The sequence below is a fragment of the Amblyomma mixtum genome, chromosome 5, assembly GCF_055824585.1.
Source record: "Amblyomma mixtum isolate Tamu chromosome 5, ASM5582458v1, whole genome shotgun sequence".
In the NCBI taxonomy this organism is placed as follows: Eukaryota; Metazoa; Arthropoda; class Arachnida; order Ixodida; family Ixodidae; genus Amblyomma; species Amblyomma mixtum.
The window spans coordinates 39256641-39271943 of record NC_143016.1 but is presented as its reverse complement, the minus strand read 5'-3'; the positions used below and the strand labels follow the sequence as shown (position 1 = coordinate 39271943).

Here is a 15303-nt window from a genome sequence, read left to right as displayed (position 1 = left end):
CGCAGTGTCAGAACGCTGCCTCTGTACCTACCGCAGCTTGGGTAGTGCTGCAAGAAACTACCAAAATGGAGTGCAGCGCTTGCGTGCCAACCTCTGCTCCTTGGATTCATGACATGCTGTGTGTGCAGCAGTGTGCAAAATGCCGTTGCAAAACGGAGAAATTGATAGGACCCCGCTTCCCTGCCTCAATAGCCGAGAAGCTGAGTGAAAATCTTATATTTGTATAACTTACAACTTATATGTTACTATATGTTAATATGTTTTTCATTTCTGTGTTCCCCACCCCTTATGTAATACCCTCTAACGAGGGTCTTTAAGGTATTAAAGTGAAGTGAAGTGAAGTGAAGTGAAGCACCGAAGCAGATCCCATAATCTGCTCTTGCAGATTTTTGCATTACACAGGCTTGGTAACCATCACTCAGTTTTTTTATAACTTGCCTGCACTATTGCAAAGGTATGTGCTGTATAAGAATGAAGTGCCTAGGCAGCATGTCACTCTTGATTGCCTAACTCACCGAAACAAATTTGATTTATAATTTGTTCCATTTGTGTTGTATGAACTGTGGCAAAGTATAGAGGCCCGTGTACTGTGCGATGTCAGTGCACGTTAAAGAACCCTAGGTGGTCGAAATTTCCGGAGCCCTCCACTACGGCGTCTCTCATAGCCTTAGTCGCTTTGGGACGTTAAACCCCATAAACCAACCAACCTATAGTTTGCCTATAGGCTATAGGCTGCTGCAGAAAAATTATGGTCTTGCATTGACTGTATCTCAGAGAAATGTAGGGTTGTAGCCTCTTTCTGCAGTCATCGAGCTAGGCCTAAAACATGAAATGCTTTCTGTGGGCACTGCATTGCCCAGAAGAGCCATTTGTACTCCATCTGAGTAGTTCCTTGCAGCACTACCTAAGCTACTATGAGTGCAGAGGCAAAGTTCTGATGCCGCAGATTGTACTGCCAGTATAAAATTGGCACATGGGATAGCGTAAGCTAAAAAAATGGTGTGTTTCATAGTGTACTTGTGCCAAATGCTATTTCAAATCGAGCCTTACCGGAAACTCGCGTTACATATGCTATTTCCCAATTTTAGCATGCGTGGCTCTTGTGTATTCTAAATATTGTTTCCAAAATGGTGGCACCCTTCATAGCTGTACTTCTCACTTTGGACTGGATTCATTGTATTTACTGCCATTTTCAGTATGTGCACTGGCCATATATGGGGCACCGGGCTTTTGCTTCATCTCTTCTCGCCTATAACAAAATACATTAGTGATAAATTTGCTTTTGTTCTTATTTAGAGTGACAATTCTGCCACTTCTAAGCCTAAAGAGGAGCATCGGTAGTGTCTAGAACATACTGGCTAGTGTGCCGACCAAGGACGCCGAGGTGACACTGGGAGCAATGACTGCCATTGGCTGCCGCAACAGTGGCGCTGCTAACTGGGAGTGTGCTAGAAATGGCACAGCCTCAAGCATCTGTCTATCTATCTCTATTGTCTCTATTTGTGCGTATCTTGCAGGCCATCGCTCAAGTACGTTGTGACTTCCTGGCTAAAGACATGATCGCAGATTTGTTTTATTCCTTTATTTTTAGTGTAGAGCATATTAATTCACATAATAACTCACAGTATATGCACTACAGTAAACAAACTGCAATGTGTCCTGTGATGTTGCACTGTGATGCACACACAGACATCACCTGCTGTTACCTTGGACATGCTTGCTATGCGACATTCGGACAATGCACGCACTGGGCAAATGACTCGCACCAAAGAAATTATGCACTCATGCTCACGGCAACAACTGCTGCGCTAAGCACTGTCGTCAGCTGAGCGAGATCGCCGGCTTGCGGCATACAGATAAATAGATACCCGAGGCCATATACCCTTTCTGGCACACACTCGGTGAGCAGTGCCTTCAGTAATGACTGTTGGCAGTCATTGGAAATGGTGCCACCCTTTACCTCGGTGAACTGTCAGCGCTCGGCATACTAGCCAGTATATTCTAGACTCTGTAGCACTGGTTTGTTGACAAGTATGATTCCATATCCGCTTGCATACGCTGAAGTAAATGTGTGAATGTAACGAATGGCGTAACGTCTGGCAAAATACTTGCATGTAGCATACATAAGCGTGCATATGCTTATGGTATGCAGACAGCATCGATTTATAATCTTTTTTAGAGTGCAGCTCTTATGCGGCCGTTAGTGGCTAGAGCCGCGTCTCCGTCGCTGGCGATGTAAATGAGCGCGAGAGGAGAGGAGGAGAGCAAGTGGAGCGTGAGCTCCATCTCCTCGGGACCGGCCCTGTCAAGTGAACGAAAGTACCGCCGCTTGCTCATAGATGGCCCCACAGTGGTGCGCGGCATTCACGCCATCGTTCATCACCACTTCATGTGGGGAGTTTGGGTGGAAAGGGGAGGGGAGGCCTGTATGTGGTGGCATGTGAGCCTACTGCGAGGAGGGAGCGCGTGGGTGTGCTCCCTCCTCGCAGCTGCTCCACGCTCCTCTCTGTTGGCGGGTGGTGCTGTGAAATGTGCTGCATGCGGTATATTGCCTGTGTCGGCCAAGCCACTCACAGCGGTGGCTTCCCAGCATAAACCGTCTGGTTAAGAACCAGGCATTGGTGCAGCAGGCTGAACATATCTCCATCCATTTCTTTTACCACAAAGCCACGTGCATGACAATCAGAGACTGGGAGAGGAATGTTACTGGAAGAAAGAGTGTGTGTGTGGAAAATAAAGAGTTCTTTTTAACTGTATATACATACATTTATCTCACATTCTTTGCCTCTGTCATATTTATAACGAGCCCCTCATTCCCCTTCCCTTCTTCGCTTAATTGCTTAGCGAGGGCCTCGGTTCTGGCAGCCTTGACGCCATAGGAAGCATAAGAGGGTTCTCACTCAGCTTCCACCCTCTCAGTTCGATGACGTTCTACGTCACACCTGCGGTAACTCAGGACGTTCTACGTCCGCCGCTTATGAACGTGGGTGGCGCTGATGAACACTCTCAAGGTTAGTTTACTTGTAAACATAAATACCCGCGAAAGCAGAAGGTTTGACAGCCGTCGCCGTAGCTCAGAGGTAGAGCACCGGACGCGTAATTCGGAGGTCGTGGGTTCGGATCCCACCGGCGGCATGTGGTTGTTTTTTCTTCTGCTTTTCTATCGATTAGCTTTAAGCGATAACATATTCAATAATATTCTAAATTTATCAACACCACAAAATAAATATATTAATTAAAAAAAAAAAACATCCCCTGTGCCCCTTGGTTTCTGTGGCTGTTGGCTTCTGTCATATTTATAACGAGCCCCTCATTCCCTTCCCTTCTTCGCTTTATTCTTTGCCTCAGTATATTGCAAAACCAGCACACCTACAGAAATGCACTCCAGTTTCAGAGTAGGGAGTATCATAATTGTTTTTAGACTTTTTTAACCATATCTATGTACGCCACGAGCAGATGACATGCAGACAATGAGGTGCGAAGGAGAACATGCTCAGGTCTCTGCCTTCCATAGTGCTGCAAGGAATTTATGAGATGGAATATAGTGTTTGGTGAAATGCTTTAGCACTCATTATCTGCGCAGTTAGCTACCATAATTGCTTGCGTGATGAATGCACTTTTTGTCCCAAAAAATTCACTAAAAAATTTGTACCGTATGTTCAGCAGTGGAAAATGTATTAGCAAAGTTTAGTTTTGGCATGCTGATTAATGGGTGGATTCATTGTGCAGGTGCATTCATTATGCTAGTAAATGGTGTATTTTGCATTTGCCTGGCCACCCAGAAGAAGGCCTGCGCCTGCTGCAGCCACTGCTGCTTGGTGCATACCAATGCAGCTGCAGTAACATGAAAGGTGCCGACTCCATTCCAGGAAACCTGCCACTAGCCCCATGGCACTGATGGCTGACAGGGCGGAGAGCGTGCTCAAGCCGAGCAGCCAGTTTGTGCTGCGGCCCAGTCAGAGCTCGGCCTTCTGCCCACTCGTGCGGAACCCTTTCCAAGGGGTGCACCGGCCCGGTCCCATTGTTGACCCTTTCCTGCTCAACGAGAGGCTTCAGTGAGCGGAGGAGGGGCCCCACCCCCACCACCATGGACCCCATTTTCTGTTACCAGTCTCACAAGGTGGTGGCTTTGTAAGAGGGGGTGCTGCTGTACTTCCTCGTGTGATGATGATGCCTCCGAGCCCAGTGGGGCTGGCTGCTAGGAGTCCTTCTTTTTTGCTTTGCATCATGATGCAAGGGGAAATGCCTGCATGCCACCACCTTGTCCCAGTCTGCACCTCAAATTTTGTTTCTTTCCAAGAATGAGGCAAAGAGAAGCCCGCTTGTAGCCTTGGCCATATCTTTTTGTGAGGCAGAACAAGCAGTGTGCTGCTGCCACTTGGAGCATATTTTGTGCGATTTACAACTAAGGCATTCTAGTAGAGATGCTTTGCTGTAGGGATTGCAAAGTGACGAGATGAATTTGACACAGCAGTATATTCTGTGTGCCTGTGTAATTTAGTGTTTGTGGCAAGATGAAGGTGAAGTGCAGACAAATCTGTACTAACATTTTCCCCCTTCGTTTTCGTTTTTTTTCTTTTATTTCTTAGCTGCATTTGGCAGCTATGACCATTATTATGCATTTGTATGGTTTGGTGCTGCAGGCAACTTTGTTCTCTGGTCGTGCTATGTGGCAAGCAAGAGTGCTTAGTCGTGCGGAAGTGTTTAGTTGTGAGCTTTAAAGGGGCCGTGTAAGAGTTCTCAAAAGGGAGCCACTTGTTTATACCTTTTGTCAACAGATGCGAAAACAGCTGCAGAAACTAGTGCACACTATCGAATGTTATTCAGCGAGGAAAATTTGAGATATGAGAAAACAAAATATTGCCCTCAACTCAGTTTTCACTGGGCTTCCGTTTCCCACTTCACACTCGTGATAACGAAATTGTGCGGAGCCACTTGGGACGCTATCCTCACACAAAGGCAAAAGTTTGCATTTCATCATTGCCTGTTTGGTGTTGCTCGTTTTCGCATGAACTGATGGAATAGCTTCCGTGGTTACAACCACCACATGGGCTCCTCACAAAGCTGCTCTGTCACACTTTGTTGATTTGTTCAACTTTAAGTGCACGATTCTGTAACAGAGAGAGACCCTGGACATGATTTCTTGCAAAGATTAAGTGGGATATGCCAAGAAAGATCAATGCTGCCCTAGGCCATCATTTAATTCTCCTCTACAAAAAGCACTGATGCAGGGTTTGTTTTGAAGCCTGCTGTATGTACAGTTAGGAATATGTAACTATCTTTATCTTTGTTCCAAATAGCTTCTAAGTATTGAGTCAGCATTGTTGAAGCTAGGCTCTTTGTTCGACAGTGACAACTTCATCTTGCTCATCTTCACCGCTGTACAAGAGAGAGAAGCGTTGACAATGAAGATGGTGCTGCTCAGTGGATACTGCAGGAATAGGACGTATTACTGCCTATTTCTTGTTTCGAAAGCTTCTCAAGGCCATTTTAAGCCCCCGCACCATAAGTAAAGCAAAAGCGTTATATGGGCTGTCCCAGATGGTGGTTGCGGTCACCTTCTTTTTTCGCTTCCATTTTTGGTGGCATGAAAGTTCAGCTTCTTCCGACAGATCTTTTTTTTTTTTTTAACAGTCAGTAGCAGACACCCCTGAGGCCCCCCTTTCTGGTGTTGTTTCATCCATTTTTCTGTATGAGCTGCCTTCTTCAATTGATACTTTTGCTTTGCTTTATTTTGAGGCTTTCTGGCGCATTGTCAGCCAAGAGGAAAAAAATTTTAGCAAGCAACTAAAGAATTTGCACATCTGAACTGGGAGATACCTATTTTTCTGGATACACGCTGGTTTAGTGTGTTATTGTTCTATTTTTTTTTCCTTTGTTCTCTAATTGCTGCTGTTTGCCCTGACTGAGTAGTGTCACTTTCTTTCATGTTAATTTTCCAGTAGCTCTCATTCTTGCTTTAAGATCCTTTTATTGTTTTGCCTCTTTTATGCTTTTTCGAAGATGTCTAGAAAAGCTCACATGGAAAAGAAGGTGGCAAAGGAAGCTGCTGGCAGTATTTGGCACTTGGGTACAATGGTCTCTCATTGAACAACAAGTGCCAAGCACACAGGCCAGTCATTCAAGGAGTTCTCAGCTCATCGCGTTCCCCTTTTGTTTCACAGGACGCCATATCTGCAGACTGTCACTGAGTTGGAAGGGTTTCAAAATTGCCTTTAGGCCGCCTTTGAAAGGACATATAAAGGACCATGCCGTCAGGTTTTCTTGAGTAAAATCTGATAGCTGACCTTTTGTGACTGTTTACATTTGCTTGGTGGCAAAGGGAACTTAACTGCTAAGAAATTAGGATTTGAACCTCTGTAGCCTTTGCAAAAATGACACGAGTTACTGGCATCCCCATTTTCATTGTCTGGAGAGCAGATTAATTTTAGCGGATTTTCGTTTGTTTATTGGCGAGTGTCATATTTACAGAAGTGAATTGATTAATTTCTTTTTATTTTATTTTGCTTTTGCACACAAAAAAAATCTTTTGTCATCACACGTCATGGCTCAAAGATAAAGATAATGGTGCGGCTTTGTGCTTCTAAACCTCTCCTTAAAGTGAATGTCCTGCTTTGCTTTCATGGTAATTCTCTGAGCCCTAATACACCTTGCTGTTCTTTCTTGACAGCTTCTCGTATTTCATTTCTGCAACACCTGAAGGAGCAGTCCTTAATCCGCACTACTGATAATGTGAAGCTTGCAGGAATCAAGTTTGAAAAATGCATTCTTTATCTTGGAATGCTTTGCCAAGATAAATATCCTAGTTTTCAGACTGCCTATGCCTAGGTGTAAATAAGATAATGAAGACACTTGTGTGACATGTGGTTTTGTGAGAAAGGGACTAACAGCTGCAGATTGCTATTTGTTGTTGACACTGTGGCATGGCTGTTTGCACATTACTTTCTTCTCTGAGGCTAAAGTCTGAATGCAGATGAGAGTCCAAAGGTTCAGCTTACCACTTCATAACAAACCATCATATGCCATGCTGAGTAGTTAGTCAAAATAATGCAACTAAGGAGCAGCCCCCACTGTGACATTCTGGTCTTGCGCATCCCAAGTCTGTGCACACTGTAAAACATAAATGCACATTTTAGTGAAAAGTGTGCAAAGCATCATCAGAAGCATCTCTTCAGCACAAAAAGCTGATCTCGTCGCACCTTGTGATGCAAAGAAAAAAAAAAAAGCCTCGTGCAGTGGCTACAAAAACAAGTAATATCACACATACTTGCATGCAAATCATATTGTTGTAGATGTCTTTCAAACTTTTCTCATAGTTCTGTTTTTATTTTGCAAGTGGTTGTTTGCAGCAGCCATGGAGAAGTTCAGTGCCACAATTTTTCATGTTTTCACACTTCTGTCGTTAGAAGCTTAGTGAGGCAAAAAGCACTGCTGTACTGGGGCACAATGGCTGGCAAGTCTTTTTTTTTTTTTAGATGGAATTAGACACACATAAATGGGGTTGTGATTTCTTTCTTCAAAAGTGCATTGCCCCCATTCCACCTTTAAAATTGACTCTGATAAGACATTACTGTAGTCTGCTACTATGAGACATGGATGCTCACTGCTTTGCACTGACCTTAGCACCCTTAGTATGCTAGTAGCAGAGCCTATGTCTTGCATGACTGCAGTGCGTCCACCGCTGAGCATGTTTAAGAACTAAATCTTAAAATTTTTACTAAGCTCACTTAGGATATAGCTAAATTTGCGGCCTGTTGGAGTGAAATTAACATTGTCTTCTGGTCTCATTTCACTTGCTCTTCCATGCTTTTGGGACCTTTTGGCCTGAAAAAAAAAAAACCTAGGTGTTTTTTTAGTCCACCTGAACCCGTGATTGCTATGCTTAGTTATGAACTCCCACTTTCTACTGGTGGAGCTTGTTACAGGCCTTATCTAATAGAGAGCACAGTGTTATATAAGTTTGGAAGCCTGTCTTATCTCTTGAAGGCTCAGTGCATTATGGAAGTTTGCATTTCTTAAAATATGTGTTTCGGACGTGGCCTTCAGTGGGTGTTTCTCTCTTATTGCCAAAAGATGAAACCTGTTTGCGTGTTGTGAGAATGAGTGCAGACTTTAATCTGGTAAGAAATGTGTGAATGGGCACTGTTTGCATTGCTTCTAGTCTGTGCCCCTCTTTTTTTTCCTTTTTACTGCTTGCAGATTGTGTCAATATAGACTATCACTCTGTCTTAAGTGTTAGCACCTTGTAAGTTAGTCTTCCTTTTTACTTTTATATTTTTGGTGCACTAGAACATGTGAAAATTGCAAGGGCAGCACCTCATAAATTCTTCTCAAAATTACTTTCTCTGTCTTCATTTTCAGTCCAGAAAATTTTGAAGAATGTTCTGTCATATACTGTGAGGTGAGGAATGGTAGCAGGGAAAAAGTAACTTAAAATAAACTAAAGTGCAATGTATTTGGGTACATTTTTGAAAGAATTACCTACAATGGCACCCTCAAGATCCCATTTTCTCATTGGAGTAAAATTTGTTAATTTGCATACTTAATTTGCATACTTGTGGCATCAAAGTTTGCCTCTTAAGCCTCAGACTTCCTTGTCGGTTGAAGTCTATGCAGACATTTTCAGAAATACTTTTTGAAGTCAGATTATTCTAGTGAGCATTGGCTGTGAATTAAGGAACTTAAAAAAAAATGTTTGATCGTTTTACAGCATCAGAGCACAAAAGCCATTAATTAGAGCAGCCTCAGTGAGGTTCCTTCAAATTGGTGCATTAACAAATATGGTGAAAACTGGCTTTCACCTCTTGCATTCTGCTTAGTTTGTTTTCCTTCCTTTTTTACTTTAGCAGTTATGGCTTATCTGTATTTGTAGACCTTCCTGTGCACTCTTCCCTGTGTCAGCTTCTGTAGCTCAAATTTTGTATGAGGGGAAAAAATTTCTCAACTGCCCCTGTCACATTGTGTTTTATGTACGTCCACCTAGTGTGTACACACTGACACAATATTTCCAAAACATTGTTTTGTGCCTTTCATTATTTTGAGTTCTTGTGCTGACGCAGGCTTTGCAGGTGCTTGCTGCACTTGGCAGCTGCTGGAGTGGTGTAACCCCTTTAGTGACACGTGCCATTTACCCAGTCATGTGGGCACAGTCTTGCATATGTTTTGATTGTTTTGGGTTCCCTGATGTAGCTCAGACGTGTCAGAATCTCCTATGTGGTGTGTACTTTTGGTTTGTTCCTTGTATTGCATCACGGGCATTACGACTAGCTGACATTCCAGCTTTGCGTGCTTGACTCATTGTTAATTTCAGAGGAAGTTGATGTGTACTAGGAAACCAGATGAGTCGTGCTGATTAGAAATTGCTTGCCCAAAGGTACAGTAGCAGTGGTGGCGCACATTATTTTGTAATGGGGACTGCATTCCTGTCATTTCACAGAGATTGCACAAATGACGCAAGAGCTGCTAACAAAGAAGTGACAGCAACTGGCAGAGACTCTGGCATCTAGCTGAAGGCAGACGAGAGGAGGGGTGCAAAAAAAGCTTCATATGCTGCTTTTTTATCTTGCATTTTTTTCCTTTGGCTCTCGGTAAAGGCCTTTTTCTGCATTCTACAGTTTGGTGAAATAAGAGTTGTTGGCTTGCCACTGTGTGGTAAAAGTTACTATTTAACTCAACCTCCGGTAGGTGCGCTGGATAAGAAGAGGTGTCTTGTACTCTAAACATTACTCCTCGTACAGTGTCAGGCATTTTGTTAGTCTCAGCTGAGTACCAGGCGAAAGAGATGTGTGACAGTCAACCAGCCACCAGATCTTGAAAAGCACAGCCAAGGAACTGCAGTGTGGTGGCGCAGCAGCCTCTTTCCTTTGTTTGAGATGGTTTCCGCTGTCATTTATGAAGAATAGAAATGTCTACTGCTACTGTGCTTTTGGTGCAGGCAATTCTCGCATGCAGTCGCTAGTGGACTGAGCAGCTGTCTGTCTGTCTGTCTGTGGATGTATGTGCATGTGCTCTGAAACGTTCCAGTGTTGGAGGTGAGAATTGTCTACTAGCTGCGTTAGACCCTTAGTGCACCGTCTGTTGTTTGTGATGCCAGTACCATTGTGGGATTGTATTCTTATGAAAGGGAGTGTTGTCTGGGTGAAAGCTGTAAAAGGGAAGAAATTGACAAAAAAAAACATGTACCTGATGAAAAGAAAGGTAGAAGAAGATGGCTCTTCTCCTTTTCTTTTGTGTAAATATTGAATGTTACATACATATTATATATATATTATATACCTGCTGTGTACATTTCACCACCCGTGAGATATTTTTTTCATTCTTTCCGTTTGTTCGAAGAAACCTTAGCTAGTTGCTTGTCAGGTGTTGATTTCTTTTCGTTTCTTATCCTCGAGACATTTGCAGTCATTTCTGCGTGCATTGGTCTGCAGCCAGTGGCACCTTATTTCTGTATTTATGGATGTAACAAGATGCACGTCCTAAAAGAGCTTAGTCTGACTGCATAAAAGGCACTGGACTTGGAAGCAGGAGTACTGTGCCCACATGAAGATTGAGTGCTACTGGTTGTACATTTTTTATTTCTTTGTGTGTTGAGGAACTGTTTCCAACCTGGATATCTTTAAAAACAGAATCAGCAATGGCGAGATGCTACTTGAGTCGAGAACTTCTGGTGGTGGTGCATATTTTGGAAGGATCTGAACTTTGAGTAGCCGACTGTCAAGCAGTGGAATAAGAAGTGCAAAGATGAAAGTGGGTGCTTGCAGTGTTCAGGGTAACGTATGGGAAATGTTTTTGGCAGCTGATAAAGTCCGTGAGTGAAACTAGTTCTGGGTATTCCAACTCGTCTGCTTGCTTAGGCATCTTACATTGTGGTGCTTAATGGTAAGCACTCAGCAGCTCGGAAGTTAAACAATATTTTTACTTGCTGTATTCATGTTTGCTTACTGGTTGAACTTGGAAGATTGCGTGCTTTAGTGAGGTGTAGACATATGACATGGCAGTCAGGCTGATCAAAGGGTGTTCCGGTGTAAGTGACCCTGTATTGCACCATGCATGAATGAGGTAGTGCTCTCATGGTAATGGCCTTGTAGAGCCTTAACCAATGGAGCACATCAGTTTTGCTATGACAGATTGTCTGAACGGGCTTTCAGCTCTCTCTAAGGACAAAATGCGTACGTGTCAAAATTCATTACAAAACCGCAGAAAATCATTGTGGTGCAGTGTGTCGTTGTTGTGTACACGGCATGTAAGAGGGGAAAAAAAGAAACCTTTATAACACTGAACCGCTTGCATCAATCTCTCAATCACAGGAAAGGCAGCATAGAAAAAGCCCTCAGGGACCAACAAAAAGTGCTTTTTAAAATGTTATCTGCTTTCATCTTTCAAACGTTACACACTGCATGCTTGCTTTCAATTTAATGAATGGAGGGAGGGTGCCCTTTTCAGCTGCTTTTGTATCTTTCTATTCTCATTCTTTGCTTTGAGGCTTTACCCATGTTTTTCTATAGTGTCACCCTCTTTCATGTGTAGGGCGGCACAGAATGTGATGTGCATACTCGACAAGGAAATCTGTGATGTTCAAACCTGGTTTTGCTTTTTGAAGAACATACATTCTTTTCTATTTTTTGTGCATGCTAAGGCAGGGAAAGGAGGGAGTGGAGTGTTTTTCTTCGTCGTCAGCTATGTACTGTCAGAAGTCAGCTTGAAGCTTTTCTTTCAATAGCAAGGGGATAAATGACGATGGGGTGCCTACAAAGCACTATGTGAATCCTCTGTGCTACTTGCTGTTGAATTTCATTGAACCAGCACCTTTGCATTGAGCAAAACTGAGGAAGCTCATCAATGCTCCATTGTTAAAGGCTGTTGCACTTGGGATGCAACAACTGTTGTCGTCCCTGCTCACGTATTCTTAGATCTCACTCTGGTAGTGCTTTTTGTTTCTGCAACTGGGCATTTATGTTGACCAAGGTAGTGTGTCTGTAATGAAAGGAGGGTAATAACGTGTTCATTTGGCAGCAGCGTGGGTTGCTGGTAATGAAACAGTGCATATTTTCACTATGCTGTACAATAACTGGACTTTGCCATTAACTGATTTGCCTTTGCGTCATGCAAAACTTCCTTATGGCAGATGTAGCTGGAAAATACACAAGCATTTAGATGCCGCTTCTAGTGAGAAACAGCTTCAGTAAAAGAAGGGGGAAAAAAAAAGTAAAAAGAAGGCATCAGAGACCTGAAATCCTTTGGGTGTATCTTCTCACGTTGGTTGCACATATAAGCAAGGAGTCCATCAAGTATCCTTTGTAGCCGACTCCATTCGCTGTTAGTATCAGCTGTCTATCCTCCGTGTAGGCTTTTTTTTTCTATCACCTATTCTGCTTGTTGCTAAGCTTGTGTTTGAAGTCTTCGCATGTGTGAGTGCGCTTGGCCTCCCACAAATGTGCATTTGATCCAGTCAATCGATTTAGTGGGGGTCGATGAGCACTTGCGCAAACCTTTGTGTATTGCATGATGGCAGCAACTATTGGTGCCATCCCGTCCCTGCTTTGCAACAGAGCTTCTCGCCAGAGCAGACTACACGCGGCGAGGAGCTTGTGACATGACAGAACAAGTATTGAAGGAAGTGGTGGAGAGAGTTGTCTAACCCCAGTATTTTTCGAGTACAAACCCACGTGTACCTGCACCTCTGTTCACCTACCGGGCACGCAGTGTTTTCCGTCGTCTCCAGAAGCACCAATGACCCACTTGTCCCTCTTGACAACAGATGCTGCTCTGTAGAGGGGGGGCATAGTCGTCCCACACTGTTGAGCGATTTGTAGTGAAAAAATGCTTCCAAGTGCTCTACGCCCTGGCACCCTGTTAGTGCCCCCTTCAAGAGACGCAGGGAGCCAAGCAAACTTTCTGTTCTCCATGTGTGGCTTTTCCTGCCTAATAGGCAGTTTTTATTTGCAATTATCCAGGTCTGAAAAGAAGAAAGTTTCAAGAGGTTTTTGGCGTTTGACACCCAGCTGTTACGGTGCTTGCTCCAATGTTTGCCCTTGACTAGAAAACAGCACAATGGATTTATTATTGTTCCTTTACAAGAAAAAAAAACTTGTTTTATAGGCTTGCAACTGGAGCACAAAAATGAGGCATACTGCAGATTGGAAGTAATTCAGCTCTCAGTTCTTATAAGATGACAAAGCTTTGCTGACAAAAGTCAGCGTTAAGGGAGGTATTGGTTTCCTTTGCTGTGAAGTTATGTTTGGGAATGACCTGTGGGTACATGCAAAGGCCAGCGTTATGTTCAAAGTGCTGGATTGAACCACTACAGCATCACAAGTTTCATATGCAGTTCTTTCACATGATGCGTGAGTTGTGATGTGTGCAGTACTGCTAATGTAATTTTTATTGCACTTCACAAGGACAGGCCATGTTGCTTCACAGTGAAAAAATTTTCGATGTGCACAGCGCAGCAACATGTCTGTTACTTGCTGTGGCATTGGCTACGAAGGCTATTAAGGGCAGAAGGCATGTCATTATGAAATGATCAGAAAGTTTGCTTGTTCCCTTGTGGCATGTGGACAGGCTGTTGTCACTGCTTGGGCAGCTTGGAAGTGTCTGGATGCCCACTTGGGAAAGTACAAAATGTCAGGTGAAAGAAAACGAACCTGCCCCTATCTCTACCATCCAGATTTTGTGCCCCATGCTTGTTGCCTAAGTGCCCCTGTGGGGCTAGACTTGGTCTGTTGTTTTAGGAACGAAATTTTTTTGAGTGCGAGATAGAGGACAAGCCTTGTTGCTTCGTATTACAGCTTAGGCTGCAGCAGCAAGAGAGAGTGATGTGTGCACGTGTTTTCTTGGACAAAGAAAAAAAAAAGGGGGGGGGATTCGGGGAGGGGGCACAAAGGGTCTGGACCTGTAGGTGAACTACTACTACTTGCTACGGTGTGAATGTGCATTAGACGATGTCAAAAAGAAACTGTGCTCTCCTGCTTCTGTATTTTGAGAATAATAATTAGGCCACAAATCAAGGTGGTAAAAAACAAAACTGAAAAATGGAGCTGTTCGGACAAGTTTCTGCTACAGGTCTCCTTTAATGAAGCCACTGCCGCACGTACACAGTGCTGGCACAGTTTGCTACTCCTAGTGGCTTTCAAAGTACACCGCGTGACATTGCTGCTCTTCCCGAAGTGTTGTTTCATAGGGAATAAAAATAAATTGTATGAAATTGCACCAGCATTAATGTGTTTCTTTGCAGCGGATTACAGCTAACTAGGAAAGGCTCCATGCATATTTGGAATATGTACCGTTGTCTGCAGTCTTGGCTGCGTCACTGTACATATTGCGCATGAGCACATGACACAGCTAAAGTGCTCGTAGTTCGGCATGCATTTGGAAAAGAACCAGAACACAAGCTTGAGCTTGTAACAGTGATGCACACCTGCAAAGAAATGTTTGGAATGGCCAAAGGTCTTGCTCACTGCAAAGATTGTAGCCTTTTAAGACGTTCACTGTGACAGCGATTTTTGGAACCACAATCCCTGCGCATTGTGGTCCACCAGTGAGCTACTGGAAAAGCCAACTTCTAGGAACCACCAATAGATGGCAATAGCAACGCGACACGTGCACTTTTTGCGGGCTCTTCGAATAATAATTAATCTGAGCTGTCCCATGCCTTCATCACGACTCGGAATTTGTGGCCCCACAGCAGAAGACACGACATGCCCCACCGGTTACCCATGATGCAATGAATGTATTAGGGAGCAGTGAAATGAGGCTTTAAAATAATCAAAAGCTTCTGCACTGAATGCCGAGGTGTGCCTGCAGTATATGAACTCTCTCGCAGACAACAAAGTTAAGCAGTAGTTGTGTATGAACCAGTTGCAACCACTTGCTTTCTATAAAGCTTTAGCATTCCCAGTACCAACCCAAGACAACCTCATCCTGCTTTACAGAGCGTACTGTGACAGACCTGAAGTTCAGAGGATGAGGGTGAAACTTGGGGAAAGAAAAGGGAAACTACGTCCTGTGGCCTTTCAGAAGAGGCTTCAAGTTGACCTCTTTTTCCACACTCCGCTATTACATTCCTAGCATGTAACAATACGTACAATTACACAAGTACTGCGACCAGTGATTTTGCACTTGAGCGCAATCGTAATGCTGACTTACCATTTCAGTTATTCAATATTCAAATTGTAAAACTGCAGTGGAATGTCTGCTAAACTTGTACAGAGTGTATTGATAAAGTTTAAGCACTGCTGTAGCAGTAGCTGCTGCCTTTTCTCTTTGGCCTGTGGCTAAAGTGGGACAGTGCCTAATGCCCGTCGT

General features: G+C 43.6%; 1 protein-coding gene across 3 annotated transcripts in view; it reads left to right on the top strand.

The window, feature by feature from the left end:
• The window catches only part of LOC149341848 (protein FAM117B-like), a 143013-nt gene extending 128805 nt beyond the window's left edge, over positions 1 to 14208 (top strand). For all 3 annotated transcript variants that reach the window (XM_089544097.1, XM_089544099.1, XM_089544098.1), the window contains exon 8: positions 3870 to 14208. In XM_089544097.1, the coding sequence (XP_089400223.1) occupies positions 3870 to 4059 (190 nt within the window). In that variant the 3' untranslated portion in view covers positions 4060 to 14208. The remainder of the gene's footprint in view (positions 1 to 3869) is intronic.
• Positions 14209 to 15303: the final 1095 nt, after the last annotated feature.